The 18,075-nt window shown below is 47.9% G+C and overlaps 2 protein-coding genes across 3 annotated transcripts in view; one reads left to right on the top strand and one right to left on the bottom strand.

The window, feature by feature from the left end:
• The first annotated feature begins 20 nt into the window (after positions 1-20).
• PDAP1 (PDGFA associated protein 1) lies at positions 21-17,539 on the top strand. Its single transcript, XM_070412593.1, has 6 exons — positions 21-126; positions 8,688-8,779; positions 9,950-10,060; positions 12,015-12,136; positions 14,387-14,538; positions 15,641-17,539. Exons 1-6 carry the CDS (start codon positions 114-116, stop codon positions 15,697-15,699), a joined length of 549 nt encoding a protein of 182 aa, XP_070268694.1. The 5' UTR covers positions 21-113; the 3' UTR covers positions 15,700-17,539.
• Positions 17,447-18,075, bottom strand: part of ARPC1B (actin related protein 2/3 complex subunit 1B) — a 12,693-nt gene continuing 12,064 nt past the window's right edge. For both annotated transcript variants that reach the window (XM_070412589.1, XM_070412588.1), the window contains one exon: positions 17,447-17,763. In XM_070412589.1, the coding sequence (XP_070268690.1) occupies positions 17,725-17,763 (39 nt within the window). In that variant the 3' untranslated portion in view covers positions 17,447-17,724. The remainder of the gene's footprint in view (positions 17,764-18,075) is intronic.

Below are 18,075 nucleotides of genomic sequence, written 5' to 3'. Positions count from 1 at the left end.
GTGGCAGCGCGCGGAGGGGACAGTGCTGGGCGGAAGAAGTCGAGCCCGAGGAATTTCCGGTTCCGGTGTCAGTGTGAGGCGCCGCCGCCGCCGCCGCAGCTGCCAGAGCCGCGATGCCTAAAGGAGGTGAGGAGCGGGCGCGTGAGCCCCGTGGGCCTCGAGGGGCGATCCCAGTCTGGCTTCCGCTGTCCCAGCCCCCGGGCGTCTCAGAGATCGGCGCAGAGGGAGGATGTCCGTGCCGGCTGAGGGCCAGGCCTAGGCCTCGACGCCGAATTGTCCGGATGGGGAGACTGAGGACCATAGTGGCCTCATACCATTCCCTCGGGGGGTCTGCGGAGACTCGGAGGCTCTGGGTCTTCACCGACGCAGAAGGCCAGACCTAGGGCGCGCTTCTCCCCGGGGGCGGGGGGGTGGGGGGTTCTGGAGCTTTCTCTGTTCTAGGCTCGCCAGACACTGAGTCACCGTGTCCAGCGCCTGTGCAGCGCCCGCTTGCCTCGTGTGTAAAACGTGGGCCCTCCCGGGCTCTGGGCGAGAGAGGCCTGCCCAGTGAGACATAAGGTGATCTCCTGAGCCTGGCAGACTCCGCTTTGACCGCCCTCTTCAGCAGCGGCTTGAGGTGTATCTTTGAGCCAGTCGCTTAAATTAACCTCCCTGTGTCTTGGTTTCCTCATTTGCAAGTAAGGGTTATAATTGTCCCTACCTCATAGTATTGATGCGAGGCTTAAACTACGTAATCCCGTGGCGTGCACATAGGTGCCCAGTGAGCTTTAACTCTTGTTATTTGTAAACTTTGTCGGTTCCTTGGCCAGGAAGGTAAAGAATCCGTGGCTTCCTAGTACATTGTTCATCCTCCTCCATCCTTTTTTTCCTAAGAGTCAATAGTTCTCTATTTGAAGCCCATCGGGTGGCTCTGGACCGGATATTTACCATCTTCCAGACTGTTCTCCTCATCTGGAACACCTGGCTGATCACCCTTAAGTTGGAGAGTTGGGATTAGGGGTAATAAAATGATAAGAGTATTTTAAGTGCCTGGCTAGCTCCTGGCACAGAACAGATATTCAGTTAATGTTGGCAGCTCATGTGTCATGTTAAGATGTATCATTCCACAGGAAAATCTACTTGGAACTTTTTCAAACCTAAATGACTTCTTGACTCTACTTCCAGAGATAATTGGACTTTACAGAGTTTAATCCATTTAAGCCTAGGTATCTGCTGGTTTAGTCTGCGGTAGGGAAAGCCACGTCTCCTCTCTGTTCCCTAGTTTCCTGTTATGCACAAGGAGGATGCTAAGTGAGCCCTTCTGACTCCACAATTCTGGCTCTAGGAGTTCTACTTAATAGATACTTTGAGGCAAGGTTGGAGGGTACAATTAGAAAGTCCTAAATATGAATTCTTGGTTAAATGACATGGCCTTTTGACTTGTGGAAAACTTTATGTATACAGATTTACATTTATTGTTTTACATTAATTTGCTTCAAAAGCAAAGCAAAACATGAAAATGTTAAAGTATCAAATTCCTCATGAACAAAGAACCAATATTTGTTTCCGTTTAAAAACTGAAGCATTTTTAAAGGCATGAAGAGCTGATAAAAGTTACTGTAGACCAAACTAAGGTCAGCATCCCATAGCCAAGTGCGCAGGATGGAAGCCTATAGGAGCCAGTTTTGAGTTGTTACTAGTGCCTGGAATATTCAGAGGGCAAGAAAGGGTGTTGGTTTCTTATAATGGCAAGCTTGGTCTTTCACAATGGGACTTTCATGAGCATAGCCTGAGACACTCCTGGGAACCCAGGTAGTCATTAAAAATGGGTGGTGTCCTTTGTAGTAGCCCAATTATGGCTATGCAGCTGCTGTCCAGGAAATAAGGGAGGCCAGTATCTGTGTTGCTGTCTCTGGAGTCCAGAGCAGCTCTGACTGTCTAACAGATTCTCTGCTATCAGTGAGAGACTCACGGAAATCAGGTGGACCACAGCTTTCAGGAAAGGTGGGGATGGGTCAAAGCCACAGCTAACCCAGCATCCTCTGGGACCAGTAGAAGGGCTATAAAACTGGCTGATGGCTTTAGCAGGGGTCAGTCTATAAAACTGATACTCTTAGATGAACTTGCTAATCATATATATTTTTTAAGTTTCAAATTTTTATTGTTGAGAGTATTATAGATGTCCCTCTTTTTCCCCCCTTGGCTCCCCTCCATCCAGTTCCTGTCCCACCCCAGGCCTTTACCACCCTATTTTCTGTGTCCATAGGTAATGCATATATGCATATAAGATTTTTGGTTAATCTCTTCCCACCCCCCTTCCCTCTGAGATTCATCAGTCTGTTCCATGTTTCTATGCCTCTGATTCTATTTTATTCATCAGTTTACTTTGTTCATTAGATTTCTTGTTTATTTTATTTTAAGAAGATTCAATTGTTGATAGATATATGTGTATTGCCATTTTATTTTTCATATTTTTAAATAGATTTTTCTTCTTCCTCTCATATTTTTATTGATTTCAGAGAGGAAGGGAGAGGGAGAGGGAGAGATAGAAATATCAGTGATGAAGGATAATCATTGATTGGCTGCCTCCTGCACACCCCCTAATGAAGATTGAGTCCACAGTCCAGGCATGTGCCCTTGACCAGAATCAAACCTGGGACCCTTCAGTCCGCAGGCTGATGCTCTACCCACTGAGCCAAACTATCTAAGGCATCTTCTTCCTCTTTTTAAAGAATACCCTTCAGCCCGGCTGGCGTGGCTCAATGGTTGTTCATCAGCCTATGAATCAGGAGGTCACAGTTTGATTCCCCATCAGGGCACATGCCTGGGTTGCCAGCTCGATCCCCAGTGTGGGGCATGCAGGAGGCAGCCAGTCAGTGATTCTCATCATTGATGTTTCTATCTTTCTCTCCCTCTCCCTTCCTCTCTCTGAAATCAATAAATATATATTAAAAAACAAACAAAAAATGAATATCCTTCAACATTTCATGTAGTACTGATTTGGTGATGATCTCCTTTTGCCTTTTCTTGTCTGTGAAGCTGTTTATCTGACTTTCAATTCTAAATGATAGCTTTGCTGGGTAGAGTAATCTTGGTTATAGTTCCTTGCTATTTATCACTTTGAATATTTCTTGCCACTCCCTTTGGCCTGCAAAATTTCTATTGATAAATCAGCTGACAGTCATATGAGTACTCCCTTGTAGGTAACTGACTGCTTTTCTCTTGCTGCTTTTTCTTTGTCTTTAGCTCTTGGCATTTCAGTTATTATTTTTTTAAAGGAATGGGTATTTAATTTTTTTGTTTGTTTTGTTAATCCTCACCCAAGGATATTTTTCCATTGGTTTTTAGAGAGTGGAAGAGAGAGGGAAAGAGAGAGAGAAATATCAATGTGAGAGAAACACTTAGATTGGTTACCTCCTGCACAAGCCCTGACTAGGGCCCAGGCCAGGGAGGAGCCTGCAACCAAGATATGTGCCCTTGACCTGAATGGAACCCGGGACCCTTCGGTCCACAGGCTGATGCTCCATTCACTGAGCGAAACTGGCTAGGGCTTGGCATTTTTTTTCTTCCTTTTATGGGGGCAGGGGAGGGGAGCATGGAGCAAGGCTGCCCCAGAGGCGGCGGACCTGTCGCAAAGCAGTGGTGGTGGTGGCGGGACGGCGCAGGTCCGCACAGCCCTCCCCACAGCTGGGGCACCTCAGAGCCTGGGCCCAACCCTGCCGGGCTCTGGATGCGGTTTTGTCTCCTCCATGCTCTTGGCCGCAGGCTGCCTCCTCTCTGAAACCAATTAACCCGGGCTAGGGCTTGGCATTTTAATTATGATGTGTCTTTGTGTGGTCCTCTTTGGGTTCCTCTTGTTTGGGACTCTCTGTGCTTCCTGGACTTAAAAGTGTGTACATGTGATTTTCAAAAATTAATTCTATAGTACATCTATATATTTTTGATATCACAATATCCTCCCCCATATCCTCCCCTAAGGGACTGTTACGACTGGCCGACTAATCGCTATGACGTGCACTGACCACCAGGGGGCAGACGCTCAACGCAGGAGCTTCCCCTTGGTGGCCAGTGTGCTCCCACAGCCAACCTCCTGTGGTCCCTCCTCCACGCCAGCTGGCCCCGATCCAGACTGGGTGAGGGACCCCACCCATGTACAAATTCGTGCACTGGGCCTCTAGTAGGCTAATAATTAGCCTAACATGTCTACCCCTAATAAACCAGCCTAATGATAACAGCCTAAACCAGCCGTGGGCAAACTATGGCCCGCGGGCTGGATCAGGCCATTTGAAATGAATACAACTAAAAAAAAAAAAAGACCGTACCCTTTTATGTAATGATGTTTACTTTGAATTTATATTAGTTCACACAAACACTCCATCCATGCTTTTGTTCCGGCCCTCCAGTCCAGTTTAAGAACCCATTGTGGCCCTTGAATCAAAAAGTTTGCCCACCCCTGGCCTAAACCTATCAATAGTATTCTTTACCAGTTTTCTATCTACCCTACTACTTATACTATCCACCTGACTGTTACCACTTTTGATTGTTGCTAGTCAATTTCACCTGGCCAAAGAAACTTAAACGGGAAAAAATTATTATTATACTATTATATTCTCCAAATGTTCTTTTTTTTTTTTAAATATATTTTATTGATTTTTCACAGAGAGGAAGGGAGAGAGATAGAGAGTCAGAAACATCGATCAGCTGCCTCCTGCACATCCCCCACCAGGGACGCGCCCGCAACCCAGGTACATGCCCTTGACCGGAATCGAACCTGGGACCCCTCAGTCCGCAGGCCGACGCTCCATCCACTGAGCCAAACCAGTTTCGGCATCTCCAAATGTTCTTGATCATAACATTTTCAGCTACAGAATTTTACTTTACATCTTATTTGAAGCCACACTAGTCCCCGTTCTTATTGTTATTACCCACTGAGGGCGGCAGACTGAGTGACTTAATGCATGAATTTATTTCTTATTTTGCACTCCAGTAGAGTCACTACCTTTACTAATCACATTAACTTACATTCAAAATACTGTAGGCTCACTAAAATTTCTGTTGACCCAATATTGAGTTAAACCATTAGTATCTTCTTTTTTAAATATATATTTTATTGATTTTTTTTTTTTTACAGAGAGAAAGGGAGAGGGATAGAGAGTTAGAAACATTGACGAGAGAGAAACATCAATCAGCTGCCTCCTGCACACCCCCTACTGGGGATATGCCCGCAACCAAGGTACATGCCCTTGACCGAATCAAACCTGGGACCCTTCAGTTTGCAGGCCAACGCTCTATCCACTGAGCCAAACCGGTTAGGGCCCATTAGTGTCTTCTTGAGGTAATACATTATTGTGACTAGCGTACATGATAGCTTTTATAGTAAAGATACCTTTATATGATCTCCATCTCTGACTGCCTGAAGCACATGTTGAAGCCCCTATTTTATGTTCTATAGTATTAGCAGCTGTAATGCTAAAGTTAGGATGATACAGAATACTATTAATTACTATATTATTAAATCGTGTTACTAATTTCATAGCATACCCTTTCTTAATATTATCTTTATGGGGTATACTATTTCTTTCACCAGGTAAGGGAAGTTTTCTGTCATTATTTCTTCAAATAGGTTTTCAATGTCTTGCGCTTTTTCTTTTCTGGAACCCCCATAATGTGAATGTTGGTATGCTTGAAGTTGTCCCAGAGGCTTCTTACACTATCTTCATATTTTTGGATATTATTTTTTTTCTTTTTGCTCTTCTGATTGGGTGTTTTTTGCTTCCTCATATTCCAAATCCTTGATTGAATTCTCAGAATCCTCTACTTTCCTGTTGAATCCCTGTAAATTATTCTTTATTTCAGTTAGTGTATGCTTAATTTCTGACTGGTCTTTTTTTATGTCTTTGACATTCTCCCTGAGATCCTTCAAAGTCTCACTAAGTTCCTTGAAGCTCTCATTAAGTCTCTTAAAGCTCTCATTAAGATCCTTGAGTAATCTTATAACCATTGCTTTGAACTTTGTATCCAGTAGTTTGCTTGCTTCCATTTCTTTCATTTATAACATGTTTCTTTGTCTCCCCATTTTGGCTTCTTCCCTGTGTTTGTTTCTGTGTATTAGGTAGAGCTGTTGTTTCCTGGAATTGGTAAAGTGGCCTTGTGTAATAGGTGTCCTGTAGGGCCCAGTGTCTCAGCCTTCCCGGTCATCTGAGCTGAGCACTCTAGATGTGGCCCTTTGTGGTCTGTGTGCACAGTCTTGTTGTAGTTGAGCCTGGGAGGAATTGGCCTCCAGGCCAATTAGCTGTGAGAACCAGCTGCGTCTGCAGTGGAAGAGCTGCTATGCAGGAGACACCTCTGTGGAGCAGGACTTCCTTCAGTGGGGTGTTGATGCTCACTTTGTCTGCCCCTTGAGTGTGTCACTGTTGGATGTGTAGAGTTGTAACCTGGTATGGTCTGAAGCTGTCCACTGGGTCACTGGCTCTGGGGCTTCCCAGGAGGTGCAAAGTCAGCCACTGGCTGGGGCCACCCGACAGGAGCTACAGTGAGATCTGCAAATGGCTGCTATTTGTATTGGGCTAGGAAGTGCTCAAGCACAGTCCAGCTGTGAGGCAAGGCAGGCTGGTGCTAGTGCTGGGTCTTGGGCCTTTTATTGATAGGTTTGGGGTAAGCCGCCCCCAGCTGCTGCTTGTTTAAGAGAATTTAGCAAAGTCTGAAGCCTGAGCCCAGACAGGCCATTCATATGGTAAAGCAACTGCAAACAGCTTGGGAGGGGGCTGCAAATTGGATGGGGCAGGGCCTCAGGGAATCATCAGGAGCAAACAGTGTGTTTCAGGCTGATGGAGACTCAGATATGGCTGCCAGTCAGCTCTGCGATGGGGGAGGTTCCAGCACAGGAACAATGACCCCGGCAAGCACCCCTGCCTGGGAGAAAGCCGACCCCGAGTTTCTGCCCTGATACCAGACCAGTTTCTCCCTGTATGTCCCTGGATTCCCCCAAAGCCGCTGCCCAGCGCTGGAGCTCAGAGGAATTGGGACCCTGTAAGTTTAGAGGAACACCTGGGACTCGACTCCAGCAGCCTCCATGTCACTCAGGGATAATCCCCCACTAGTTTTTACAGCCTAAAGTTATGGGGACTTATTTTCCCAGCTCTGGAACCCTGGGCTAGGGGTCTGGTGTGGGGCTGGGACCCCCTGCTTCTCACGGGAGGCCTTGGAGATATCCCTCCCAATTAAAGAAATACCACATGTGGGTGTCAGACCAGCCTGTTCCATGCCTTGACTCCTTCTACCAGTCTCAGTGTGCTTTCTTCTTTACTTTTCTAGTTGTAGGACTTCCATGCAGCTGGATTTCAGGTGGTTCTGAATGATGGTTGTTCTGTATTTTAGTTGTAATTTTGATGTAGTTGTGGGACACAGTGAGTACCAGGGTTTACCTACACTGCCATATTGGTTCTCCTGCTAGTCATATTTTAACTCTTAGATGATAGTCACGTTTATTTTCAACTTTAACTATGTTTCTTACTACAAGTACAAGAAAGTTTTCTCCAATAGGTTTTAGGTTTTCTCGTTCTATAATACCACTTAGATGCAGTATCTTCATTCCCTAGCATCTGTAGTAAATCACCTATGTGGCTTTGTCCCTCCCCCCAATACTTTATGTTAGAGAGAAAGGTGAGAATCACAAGAAACATTTGTATAGTGCTTATCCCATGCCAGACACTGTCCTAACAGCTTTACATATGTTAAATCCATCTTCATGACAACCCTATGAGGTAGGTAGGGACACAGATGAAGAAGCTGAGATTCTTAGAAGTTAAATACCCGCCCCAAATTATAAAGGTAGTAAGTGGTAGAGCTGAGATTTGAACCCCAGGGTTGGATTGCAGCATATGTGCTCTTCACCATTCTGTTTTGATCTTGACACTCCGGTGTGGGGTGAATTTCCCGCCAAAATATAAGATGGCACGGGCAATTATTTAGGTTTCCCGCGCAAAATCAGGGATTTTTATGATACCTATTACCCCAATGGGTATGAAACGGTTCGCATACGCAGGTAGGTATCTTTGTGAACGGCAAACAAACAAATATTTGGTAATACGCAGTTACAATCGGCCCGAGTTTACACGTTTCCCGCACTCCACCGCAAATCTATATGAACCGAGTTAAGACGGCTCCCGCGGAGTACGCGCAATTCACGCGAGCCGACTTAACTGGTTTCCCCCACTCCAAGTGTTAAGTCTCCTTGTCTATAAAACAGGACCAGTTGTGGCTCCTGCACCATAAGTTTGTTCTGAGGATCAAATGAGTTCATGGAGGTCACAGAACATTTTAAGTAAAAAGGACTGTAGTGACAGCAAGGATGTGTTACATGTTCTCATAGTTGGATCTATCTGCTATGTTTGGATTCTAAGGGACCAGGTGATTTATCCAGTCACTACATGCAGTATGCTCTCCCCCATATCCTCCCCTCAGGTCTTGTTTGTGGGAACCTGCATCCAGCACATAGTTAGTGCTGCATCAGGTGGTCACATGTTGCCTCTTTTTCCTTTGAATATATGAGGATGGGGGAAGTATAGGTTTGGGTTGTGTTTGGTGAGGGACAGGTGAGGTCTGCAATCTCTGATGAGAGTGCCTCAAGCAGGACATAGCTCTCTGAGGCTCAGCAATCAAGGAAGCTGCTTCCCTTCCTTCTTCCTAAATTGCCAATCCTCTTGCAGGGAGAAAGGGAGGCCACAAAGGCCGGGCACGGCAATACACGAGCCCCGAGGAGATTGACGCACAGCTCCAAGCTGAAAAGCAGAAGGCCAGGGTGAGTACATGCCTGTCCATGGCATTGTGTCCCAGGGTGGTGCTCTGCCTCTGGCACCCAGATAGTCCTGGCAAGGACCACCCATTCTCAGGAAGAAGCCTACACCTGGAATCTGGGGGGGCAGCAAGGAGCAGGCATGAGTCTCAGAACAACCAATGCTGGCCATCCTCTGATTAGATCAATTAGAACTTTGTTCAGTCAGCAACAGTTGCCTTAGGGAGTCTTAGTTCTTGTTCCTGTGTTCCCACCTTCCAAGGGTTCTCCCTTTGCCAGGCTCTAGGTTGAGCTCCCAGCACCACCCCTTGTCTGTTCCAGCCATGCAGGACTGCTTGCCAAACCCAGCACATGATGCCCTGCCTTCCCACACCCCTACCAGGCAAAGTAACATTTGTTCCCGAGACCTTGCGCAATGTTACCTCTTCTGTGACTCTCACTGGTGCTACCCACCCTTCCCTCTCCAGTGCAAGCTTAGTAGTTATCTCTACTTTGCTTTTTCCAGAGAACTTAGAGGAAACAAAATATGTTTCTGACGTTGTTGTTCGTGTCCCCTACCACACCATTAGATCCTCATCTGAAGGAAGCACAGTCAGGTTAGGGTAGAGGGGTCTGGGTACAGGGAAGGAGGGCCTGCCTTGTGAAGGGGCTGGCAGCTGAGCAGGACCTTGGAGAATATGTACAGGTTTTGTAAGGGATCTCTTTGGTGGGGAGGCAAGAAAAGTGGAGGAAAGTGGTGCCAGGGCGTTGTCTTGGGAAGCTGGTGTAGCAGGGGAGGACTTGCCCCAAAAAAGTAAGTATGATTTGACACCTGCACATGGCAGCTGGGGAAGCAGAAGAGGAGCTGAACAGTACTAGCACCACAGCTGAGTCCTTCTGACTTTGGGAGATGAGGTACCTAGCCTGGGAGAAGGGGAACAGGGCCTTTATGGCTGTGAGGGGCTTGCTGGACTGTGGGAATGACTTTCAGGCTGCAGAGTAGTGGATAGGCTGCTTCTGACCCAGGTCCCCCCGGAGGTACCAGGATCTTGGAATAGGAGCCTTGTCATCCTCGATCTCGGCCTTCTCAAGGTCCACAGTCTAGTAGTTGCGGGGGAGAAGGGGGAAGAGAGGTGTCATAGTCTTGGGGTTTTGTTTTGCATTTTTAATTCTGTAGGTTATCCATTTCTGAAATAGGAAGAAGAGGAACAAGGAGAAGAAGATGGAGATGGGGCTGCAGGTGACCCCAAAAAGGAGAAGAAATCACTAGACTCAGATGAGAGTGAGGATGAAGAAGATGATTACCAGGTACTGAGCTTGGTGGGGACCTGAGACCTGAACGCAATTCATTTAACAAACATTTATCAAGTGCCTGTTGATCACCAGTCCCAATGGTAGATGCAGACAGAGTCCTTGCTCGTAAGGGTTTACATAACAATGTTTTTGTCAAAGATGGACCACATATATGATGGTGGTCCCATAAGATTATAATGGAGCTGGAAATTTCCTGTCATCTGGTGACATCATAGCCGTTGTAACATTGTGGTATAACGCATTACTCACAAAATGTTTATGGTGAGGCTGTGTAAACAAACCTACCAGTCATGTAAATGCATGGCACGTACACTTACTTAGGCTATACCGTCTAGGTTTGTGTAAGCATACTCTAATGTTCGAACAATGACGAAATCGCCTACTGATGCATTTTTTAGTATGTGTCCCTGTTGTTAAGGGGCATATAATTGTATGGACAATAGGGAAGTAAATGAACGGTGTAATTTCAAGTAGTGAGAAGTATTACAGATAAAATGGACTCTGATCAAGGATACTTGGGAGTAGTGTGTGGTAAGGAGGTTACTTTTAAACTGAGATCTCAAACAAGATGGAGCCGGCCATGCAGAGCAGTCGAGGTAGCCAGATTAGCAAGTGCAAAGTTCCTGGGGTGGAACGACCTGATCATGTTTAAAAAACAGAAGGAAGTTGGTGGGACTGTGACTTGGTGGATAAGGAGTAGAGTGGTTAGGGATGAAGGAGGAAAGGTTGGCAAGGGCAGCTCTGGTATGGCTGTTGAAGGGGTTTGGGTTTCACTGCAGGTGGGCAGTGGGCAGCTGGTGGAGGTCTCGAAGTTGGAGAGAGAGAGGACCAGATTTGCTTTTAAAATATTGTTTTGGCTGCTCTGCAAAGAGTGAATTGTGGGGTGTTGAGTTTGGGAAGCAGTGAGATGTTGGTAGGTATCCAGACGAGAATTTGTGGTTTATATTAGGGTGGTGGCAATGGCAGTGCAGAAAAGTGGGCATATTCAAGCCATATTTTAGAGATAGACAGTGGAGTTTGTTGAGGGATGGGTGAGGGGGCTGAGGTAAGAAGGAATAAGGCCATGCTTAGGATTCTGTAGAGGAGCAGGGTGGCTGGGGGTGAATCTTGAGTTCTGTTTTAGACACATTAAGTTTGTGATATCAGTTATCCAAGTTGAGGTGCATATATGTAGCCAGATTGGATATAGGTATCTGCAGCTCTGTATAGTGGTCAGATTGACTGGTGTTTAGAAGCTATCTTTCTGGTCACTTTATTAAAGAGAAAGATGGGGTTGACAGGGTCTGATACTTTGACCAAATCTACTACATCAAGAACTTGAGCTCTCATTTCTTTCTGAACTTCTCTGGGATGTGGGAGGTGCAGGCTCCAGGTATTTGGGCCAGCATTCAAAACTCATAGGCTGTGATCTGATGGCTAAAGTCACATTTCCCTCCTGTCAGCTTAGATGGCTAGGAATTAGAATTGGTCCTGAGATCATCACTGGCCCACTGTACTCTGGGGATCCAGCATTGCATGTTGTAGTCAGGTGTGAGATTCCATGGAAAACAGCTTAGGGAGTCTGAACTTGAAGTGGAGGAGTAGTAAGTGCTCTGTGCTGGGAGATTTTGATTTGGGCTTGGGTTCACATCTCATCTATTGTTTACTTATTGGTTGGCCTTAGGCAAGTTATTAATCCTGTGCCTCCATTTTATAACCCTTGAAAGTGGGATAATAATCCCTGGCTGCTGGGACTTAGCATAGGTTGGGCTCTAAGTCATATGCACTCGCTCTCTTGTACCTCCCAGGCTGGTAAAGACAATCCTGTGAGGTTTTGGGCCAAGCATCTGGGGTGGGCTGGGTGGAACAGGAGTTTGTCCCCATCCAGATGGGCTTTTGGGAGATGTTGGAAGTGGCCTTCAGGGGCTTTGTAGGACTTCTCCAACAGCCATTTCTTGTCCTATGTTAGCAAAAGCGCAAAGGTGTGGAAGGCCTTATCGACATCGAGAACCCCAACCGAGTGGCACAGACAACCAAAAAAGTCACACAACTGGATTTGGATGGGCCCAAGGAGCTTTCAAGGAGAGAACGGTAACCTCTGCTGCTGGGCCTGGTGACCTTAGCACACAGGCCAGGGGCTGACCTGTGGGGGCTGAGGCACCCACCCCCACTGAGGCCCCCACTTCCTGGGCTCTGAGGTCTCCAGTGGCTTCAGCTATGGTGTTGATCTCTGTTTCATCTCATTCCCTAAAGCAGTGGTTGTCAATCTTCTGGCCCTTTAAAACAGTTCCTCATGTTGTGACCCCCAACCATAAAATTATTTTCGTTGCTACTTCATAACTGTAATTTTGCTACTGTTATGAGTCGTAATGTAAATATCTGATATGCAGGATGGTCTTAGGCGACCCCTGTGAAGGGATCGCGACCCACAGATTGAGAACCGCTGCCCTAAAGGCTCTCTAGAGCAGCAGTCGCCAACTGGTGGTCTGCGGACCACTGGTGGTCCATAAGGTCCGAAAGGTTGATGACCGCTGCTCTAGAAGCTTCTCCACAAAACAAAAAAAAATTTTTTAATTCACCAATAGAAACAGGAGAGCAGATTCAGACCTGAGTTTTGCACTTGAAGTAATCCCCAGGGTTACAGAGGGTTTTGCCATAGTTCCTGCTTCCATTGCACCCCACGTCAGGGACACTTCCCTTATCCAGTCTGATCTCATCATTCCTGGCGTGTATCCATCTGTAATGTCATGGCCATGAGATGAGGAGGGGATTTGGGGCCTGTGGAGTCCAGAAGACAGCACAGTGCAGAGAGATCCACTGGCTGCCCAGCCCTCTCCAAGTATTAGGTGAAAATGGAGCAGCAGATAGCTTCCTTATAGATTGTGTGAGGATCATCGTCAAGTACCAAGGTGCCCTGCACACGGCCAGTTTTCCCTAAGTAGTAACCTGACTTTTGATGGCTGCCAGGTGACATCAAAGGCCTTATAAGAGGTTGAAGGTCGTTAGGGAAAGCTGCCCTGTTTTTTCTTCTGACTAGGCTGCTGGGATTTAATTCATCTCCCTGTGCTGGCTCCATGATGGGGTCTGTGAAAATCCCACAAGGCCTATGAAAACCCATGAGGAAGGTCCACAAGCTTGGGGTGTGATTAGAGGCTTTGATGGACTCTATTCCTCCAGTAGATTCCTTTTCACCAGTGAAAAGGGATCCTGTTGCTGCTCCTGCCTGTTGGGTTGCAGAGTGAAAGCCATAGAGACCTGCACCCTGCCTGGCACTTAGCCTTCACTGAGGGGGCCCTGCAAAGCCTTCAGGCAACCTTGCTTATCATTCCAGATGCCTCCGTGCGCCCCTCCCTCCTGGTGTAGGCTGACAGGTATTCCTGTCTCATCTTTTTAGGAAGTGCTTGTCCAGTCTTCTGGGTGAGACATCTGCACATCCAACTTTGATTGCTGGGGGTTTTTCCCCTCCCCTCTGGCCATGCCCCAGACCTTGTTTTTCATTACTCCCCAGCCCTGTGTGCTGTGAGGCCTGTGGGATGCTAAGTCTCTCCCTTCCCCAACCTCTTGCCAGGCAGGACTTCTCTGCCACCTCCAAAATTGGCTCTTGCAAGAACCTGGTGTAAATGAGACACTCTAATCTCATACTCTGGCGGGGGCCCATTCCAGTTCAGAGTTTCAGGCTTGGGAAGAAGATCCTCAAAGGGAAATTAATGACCCTCCCTTCTCTCTACTTATGGTGTTGGTGGCTGTCACCTTTGTCCCATGGGAGTCCAGCTCTTATTCACACCCCTATCAATGGGGGCTCACCCCCTTGGGGGCAACCTCATGCACATCTGAGCTGCACTGATTGAGAATGTGCCGTGTCGTGTCTACCTGGATTGGGTGTGCCTAGTCCCATCCATGGCCACTTGGTTCACTCCTTTCTCCACCCCTTATAGAATGTGATTTCTATTGCCTTCCTTTTCCTGGTCATCTTCTGTGGACACAGTTCACTTGGTTTTGGTTCTCCTTTCTCACTGTGGACACCAGATCCTAGTCAGCCACACCCTGCCCACCCCTCACTACCCCAGCCAGACATGGTCCATATTGTGCTAAGGCTTTCCCAAGGACACAGGCCCTGAGCCTACCCCTTATCCTGTGTTTTCCATCTGAGGAGGCTGAGTACATAACTTGAGCTTTCCCCTAGCCCCATGTAGCCAGCCCCCCCCCCCCCCCCCTCAGCCAGGGGATCCTCCACCACTTGGGCCTAGACCTGAGTACTTGGCCATTTTTCTGGCTCCCACATCCACCTCAGCTGATACAGGTGGGGAAGATGTCCCCTGTGACACTATTTTATTCAAACAGAGAAGAAATTGAGAAGCAGAAAGCAAAAGAACGTTACATGAAAATGCATTTAGCTGGGAAAACAGAGCAAGCCAAAGCAGACCTTGCCCGGCTGGCAATTATCCGAAAACAGCGGGAAGAGGCTGCCAAGAAGAAAGAAGAAGAAAAGAAAGGTAAGTCCCGAGTCACTGGAGCACTGCCTGACTGGTTCTGGGCATAAACGCTGCATCTCATTGTCCTCGTTGTGGAATGGGAGGGGTCACATTGTTTGGTAGAGGCCCACCCTGTGTGTATGCACCTTCCTCTGTTAGGTGGAAGTGGGAGTTCCTAACCCCTCCCCACCAGGGTGCTTGGAGGGTCCCACAGCAGCATAGGGTTAAATATGGGTTTGAACTTCAGCAGAGCACTGTCTATGGCATCTGAGAGAGGCCTCAGGGATATATTAAGTGCAGATCTTCGAGTTTGGAAGGTCCCACCAAGGTCTGGTGCCTTGTGTGGCTGGGAGAGCTGTCTGGGATAACCGCTGTCTGTGTGAGGGGCTTGGGGAGGTGGGGCAGGGTAGGCTGGGTTTCCTGGCAGACTCAGATGAAATCTGGCCCAAATATCCTTTCTCCATGTCCTCCCTCCAGTGGGCCAAAGGTGGTAGAGGGTTCCTGTTGGCCAGGTTCGCTGTGGGAGTTAGTCTGGTTTATAGGAGCGTTTTGACTCATGTTTTTATGTCTTCATCTCTTGCATTCTACATGTGGGACCATGAGAGCCCTTAGGGATCCTGCTATCCTGCCTCTGCACCAAATAGCAAGGAAACTGAGGCCTAGAAATGGGAAACCAATTATCCAGGGGCATTGTTACCACTCTGGAGATGAGCTGGTTATCCCAGCTCCCTGCTAGCGGCTCTTGCTTCACAAATCCCAAGCAGGAAAGGACTTCCTGTGTAACTCTGAACATTGTTGCTGATTTTAGAGAATTCAGCATCTACTGGGAGAGATTGGAATTATTGGGTTCTGCCAGGGGTGATGTAAAAAGAGTTTCTGAGTCCTGGATTGGGTGTTGGTGTGTGTTTATGGAATGGGCCCCAAACTCAGTGAGAATGTCTGCACACCAGCGTTCAGTGGCTTCAGCAGAAATCCTTTTCCTGCTGGAAGGCATCAGGCAGGCCAGTTGCACAAATGTTTTCTGAGGCCTATCAGACTTAGAGTTCTGATTCGATTCTGGGAGTGGGGTTGGATATGTGGAGGGGTTGTTTTAACTACCCTTTCCTTCCCTTTCTACTCTTAGCAAAAGATGACGCAACTTTGTCAGGAAAACGAATGCAGTCGCTCTCCCTGAATAAATAACAAGGCCTGAGGGAGGAGATACCAGGGAACTGGGCCATGCGGCCAGGACTGCTGCTGTGTCTCGCCCACCCTGTGCCCTGTCACCACTGCAGCAGCCCCTCAAGACAAGGAGTTCCCCACAGCCTGGGGCCTCCTCTTCATCTTGGCACGGAAATTGTTTGGGGGATGGTGGGTGGGGGGCTGGGGGGAGGGGGCAGCTGCTATCTTTGAGACAGAAAGATGCAGGACAGCATTTCATATGTAACCATTCGAATGTTTTTGCTGTTTTTAGAATTCAGAACTTTTGTTGGGGGTGCCTGGGAGGTGGGGTAAGAAGAGCGTCCATTTGTCCAGTAGATTGCACAGTAGAGGGTGGTTGTGCTGGGGGCTGCTGCTGGTGAGTTTGCAACAACCAGCCCATCTGTGTTGCCTGGGTGCTCACTTAGGGGCCTTCATCTGGGAGCCTGTAGCCCTGGGTCTCTGAGGGTGATGGCTCTTCCCATGGCCTTCCCTGTGCCCTTCTCTGCCCCATTCCCACCTTTCTGACCAGGGCCCATTCTTAACCCTACCCATGGATCATTTCAAGAAACCTCTGTTTACTGTGCAGCACCCAGGCAACACATGCTCTACAAATCCAACTTGTATATTTGGCAGATTAAACTTGGCATTATCGTAACCCTTGTTCCATGATCCATCTTTGGGCCCCTGTGCCTGGGCCATTTTTACCTAGCAGGGCATGTTGTCACTCTCAAGGCAGGCCTGTCCCACAGGTTCAGTTGGCACTGAGCAGGATTTGGGGACTGGACCCTGGGCATCCAAACTGGAGACCTCAGGATACAGGAGTTGGCCCTCTCCCTTTTACCAAGTAGGAGTCTTAGGCCAGAGTGGCCAGGGACCTGTCCATGTCCACAGCAGGCTGGCAGCAGCACTGGACCTCCCTGTCCTGTCCTTCAGGTGCCCCCTGGTGGTAACAGCCTCAGATTTCAGTGCAGGGAGGAAGCATCCTAATAGCTGACATCCAGCATGACTGCCCAGCGTTACCTCATTCAGTCCTTACCACCCATTCTGGTGGGGATGGCAGCAGGGACGCTGGGGCTTAGCTCAGTCACGCTGCCTGCAGGCTCCACCACAGTGCCTGTCCTGCCCCTGCAACCCCGAGAGGCACTCTGTCTGCCTCATGAATAGCATCATCCTTTCTTTGCACGTGGTCCGGAGAAGTCAATGACTAGGTGCCAAGCAGGGAGTTTGACCTGAAGTCAGGGGGTTTAGTGATCGAGCCCAACTCCCAGTGACCTCTACCACACCCCCTGGGCTAGGCCATGCTGGAGGTCACAGCCTTGGGCACCCGAGGGGGGATGCCACAGCTGCCAGCATATGCAGCTCATCCTGGCCTACAGAATCCCTCGTTACCTAGATTTTTTAAACCCCATAACTATAAAATATGTTATTAAAAAACAAACAAACATAACCCTCTGAATAAAATGAAAATGAGGGGAAATCTTAAAAAATAATGAGCATTTACCAGAAACCAACTGCAAAACATCAAACAGTAATTGAATTTACATTAAACCCCAAAATCAGCCTGGAATGAGCAATCACTTGTCTAGGAATCTGCTGAATGACAGAAAGAGACCTTCCCCGTAGGCTGGACTGCAGTGGGGAAGGAACCATTTGGGGGAAGGCTCTTGGATTTAAGGATCATTTTTGCTGGCAAGCAAAAATAAGGTACCTATGTCTGTGCAAGAACTAACCTCTTCCAAACACAGGCGAGCATGTCTATTGTATTTTTATTACCTCCACGTTTTGAAGCAGTTCATGACCAGCAGAGTGCTTTGGGGACTTTTTTTTTTTTTTTTTTTTTTTACAATAAATGAAAGTATTTGTTTAAGAAAAAGGCACGTGTTCCTTCAAATAGGTAAGAAAAGCTTCCAACCCCCTCCCCTCCCTTTCCCCTGTGGGTGCTCTAGAAATACTCAGCAAAGCGAGCCTTAGCTTCCCTGACCCCTCCCCTAGCAGCTGGGATGAGGCCAACATTCTCCTCACAGGTCATTTGATCTTGAGGTCCTTCAAGGCTGATTCCAAGCTCTGGAAGGAGATGAGCAGAACAGGCTGGTTCTCAGCTGTCCTGTAGACATTCTACCCACCCCAACCCCAGGCAGGCAGAGGACAGAAAACTTGGTCTTTGGGGTCCAACAGACCTGGTTTGAATCCCAGCCCTAGGAGGGAGGTGCCTCAGCGTGCAGAGGCTCAGGTGTCAAGGGGCTGCCTCTCAACCCTCCTGCTGCACTCCAAGAAGTGCCTTTCTCCCACTTGAAGGACAGGGCATCCAGGGAGGCTGCCCGGGCAAAATGGGAGGAACGGCCCCCGGGAGTCTGGTGGAAAGCCGGGGTGGGGTAA

This window comes from Myotis yumanensis, unplaced genomic scaffold, assembly GCF_028538775.1.
Source record: "Myotis yumanensis isolate MYYU_CA2020_CCGP unplaced genomic scaffold, mMyoYum1.0.hap1 SCAF_4, whole genome shotgun sequence".
NCBI classification, from domain to species: domain Eukaryota; kingdom Metazoa; phylum Chordata; class Mammalia; order Chiroptera; family Vespertilionidae; genus Myotis; species Myotis yumanensis.
The sequence above is the reverse complement of the archived record's forward strand: the minus strand, read 5'-3'. Positions and strand labels throughout refer to the sequence as shown.

Excerpts from the sequence above, each read along its gene's own strand:
- PDAP1 (XM_070412593.1), top strand. Across the intron at positions 8,780-9,949 it reads CTGAAAAGCAGAAGGCCAGG|GAAGAAGAGGAACAAGGAGA; the intron begins GTGAGTACATGC and ends TTTCTGAAATAG. Across the intron at positions 12,137-14,386 it reads GAGCTTTCAAGGAGAGAACG|AGAAGAAATTGAGAAGCAGA; the intron begins GTAACCTCTGCT and ends TTATTCAAACAG.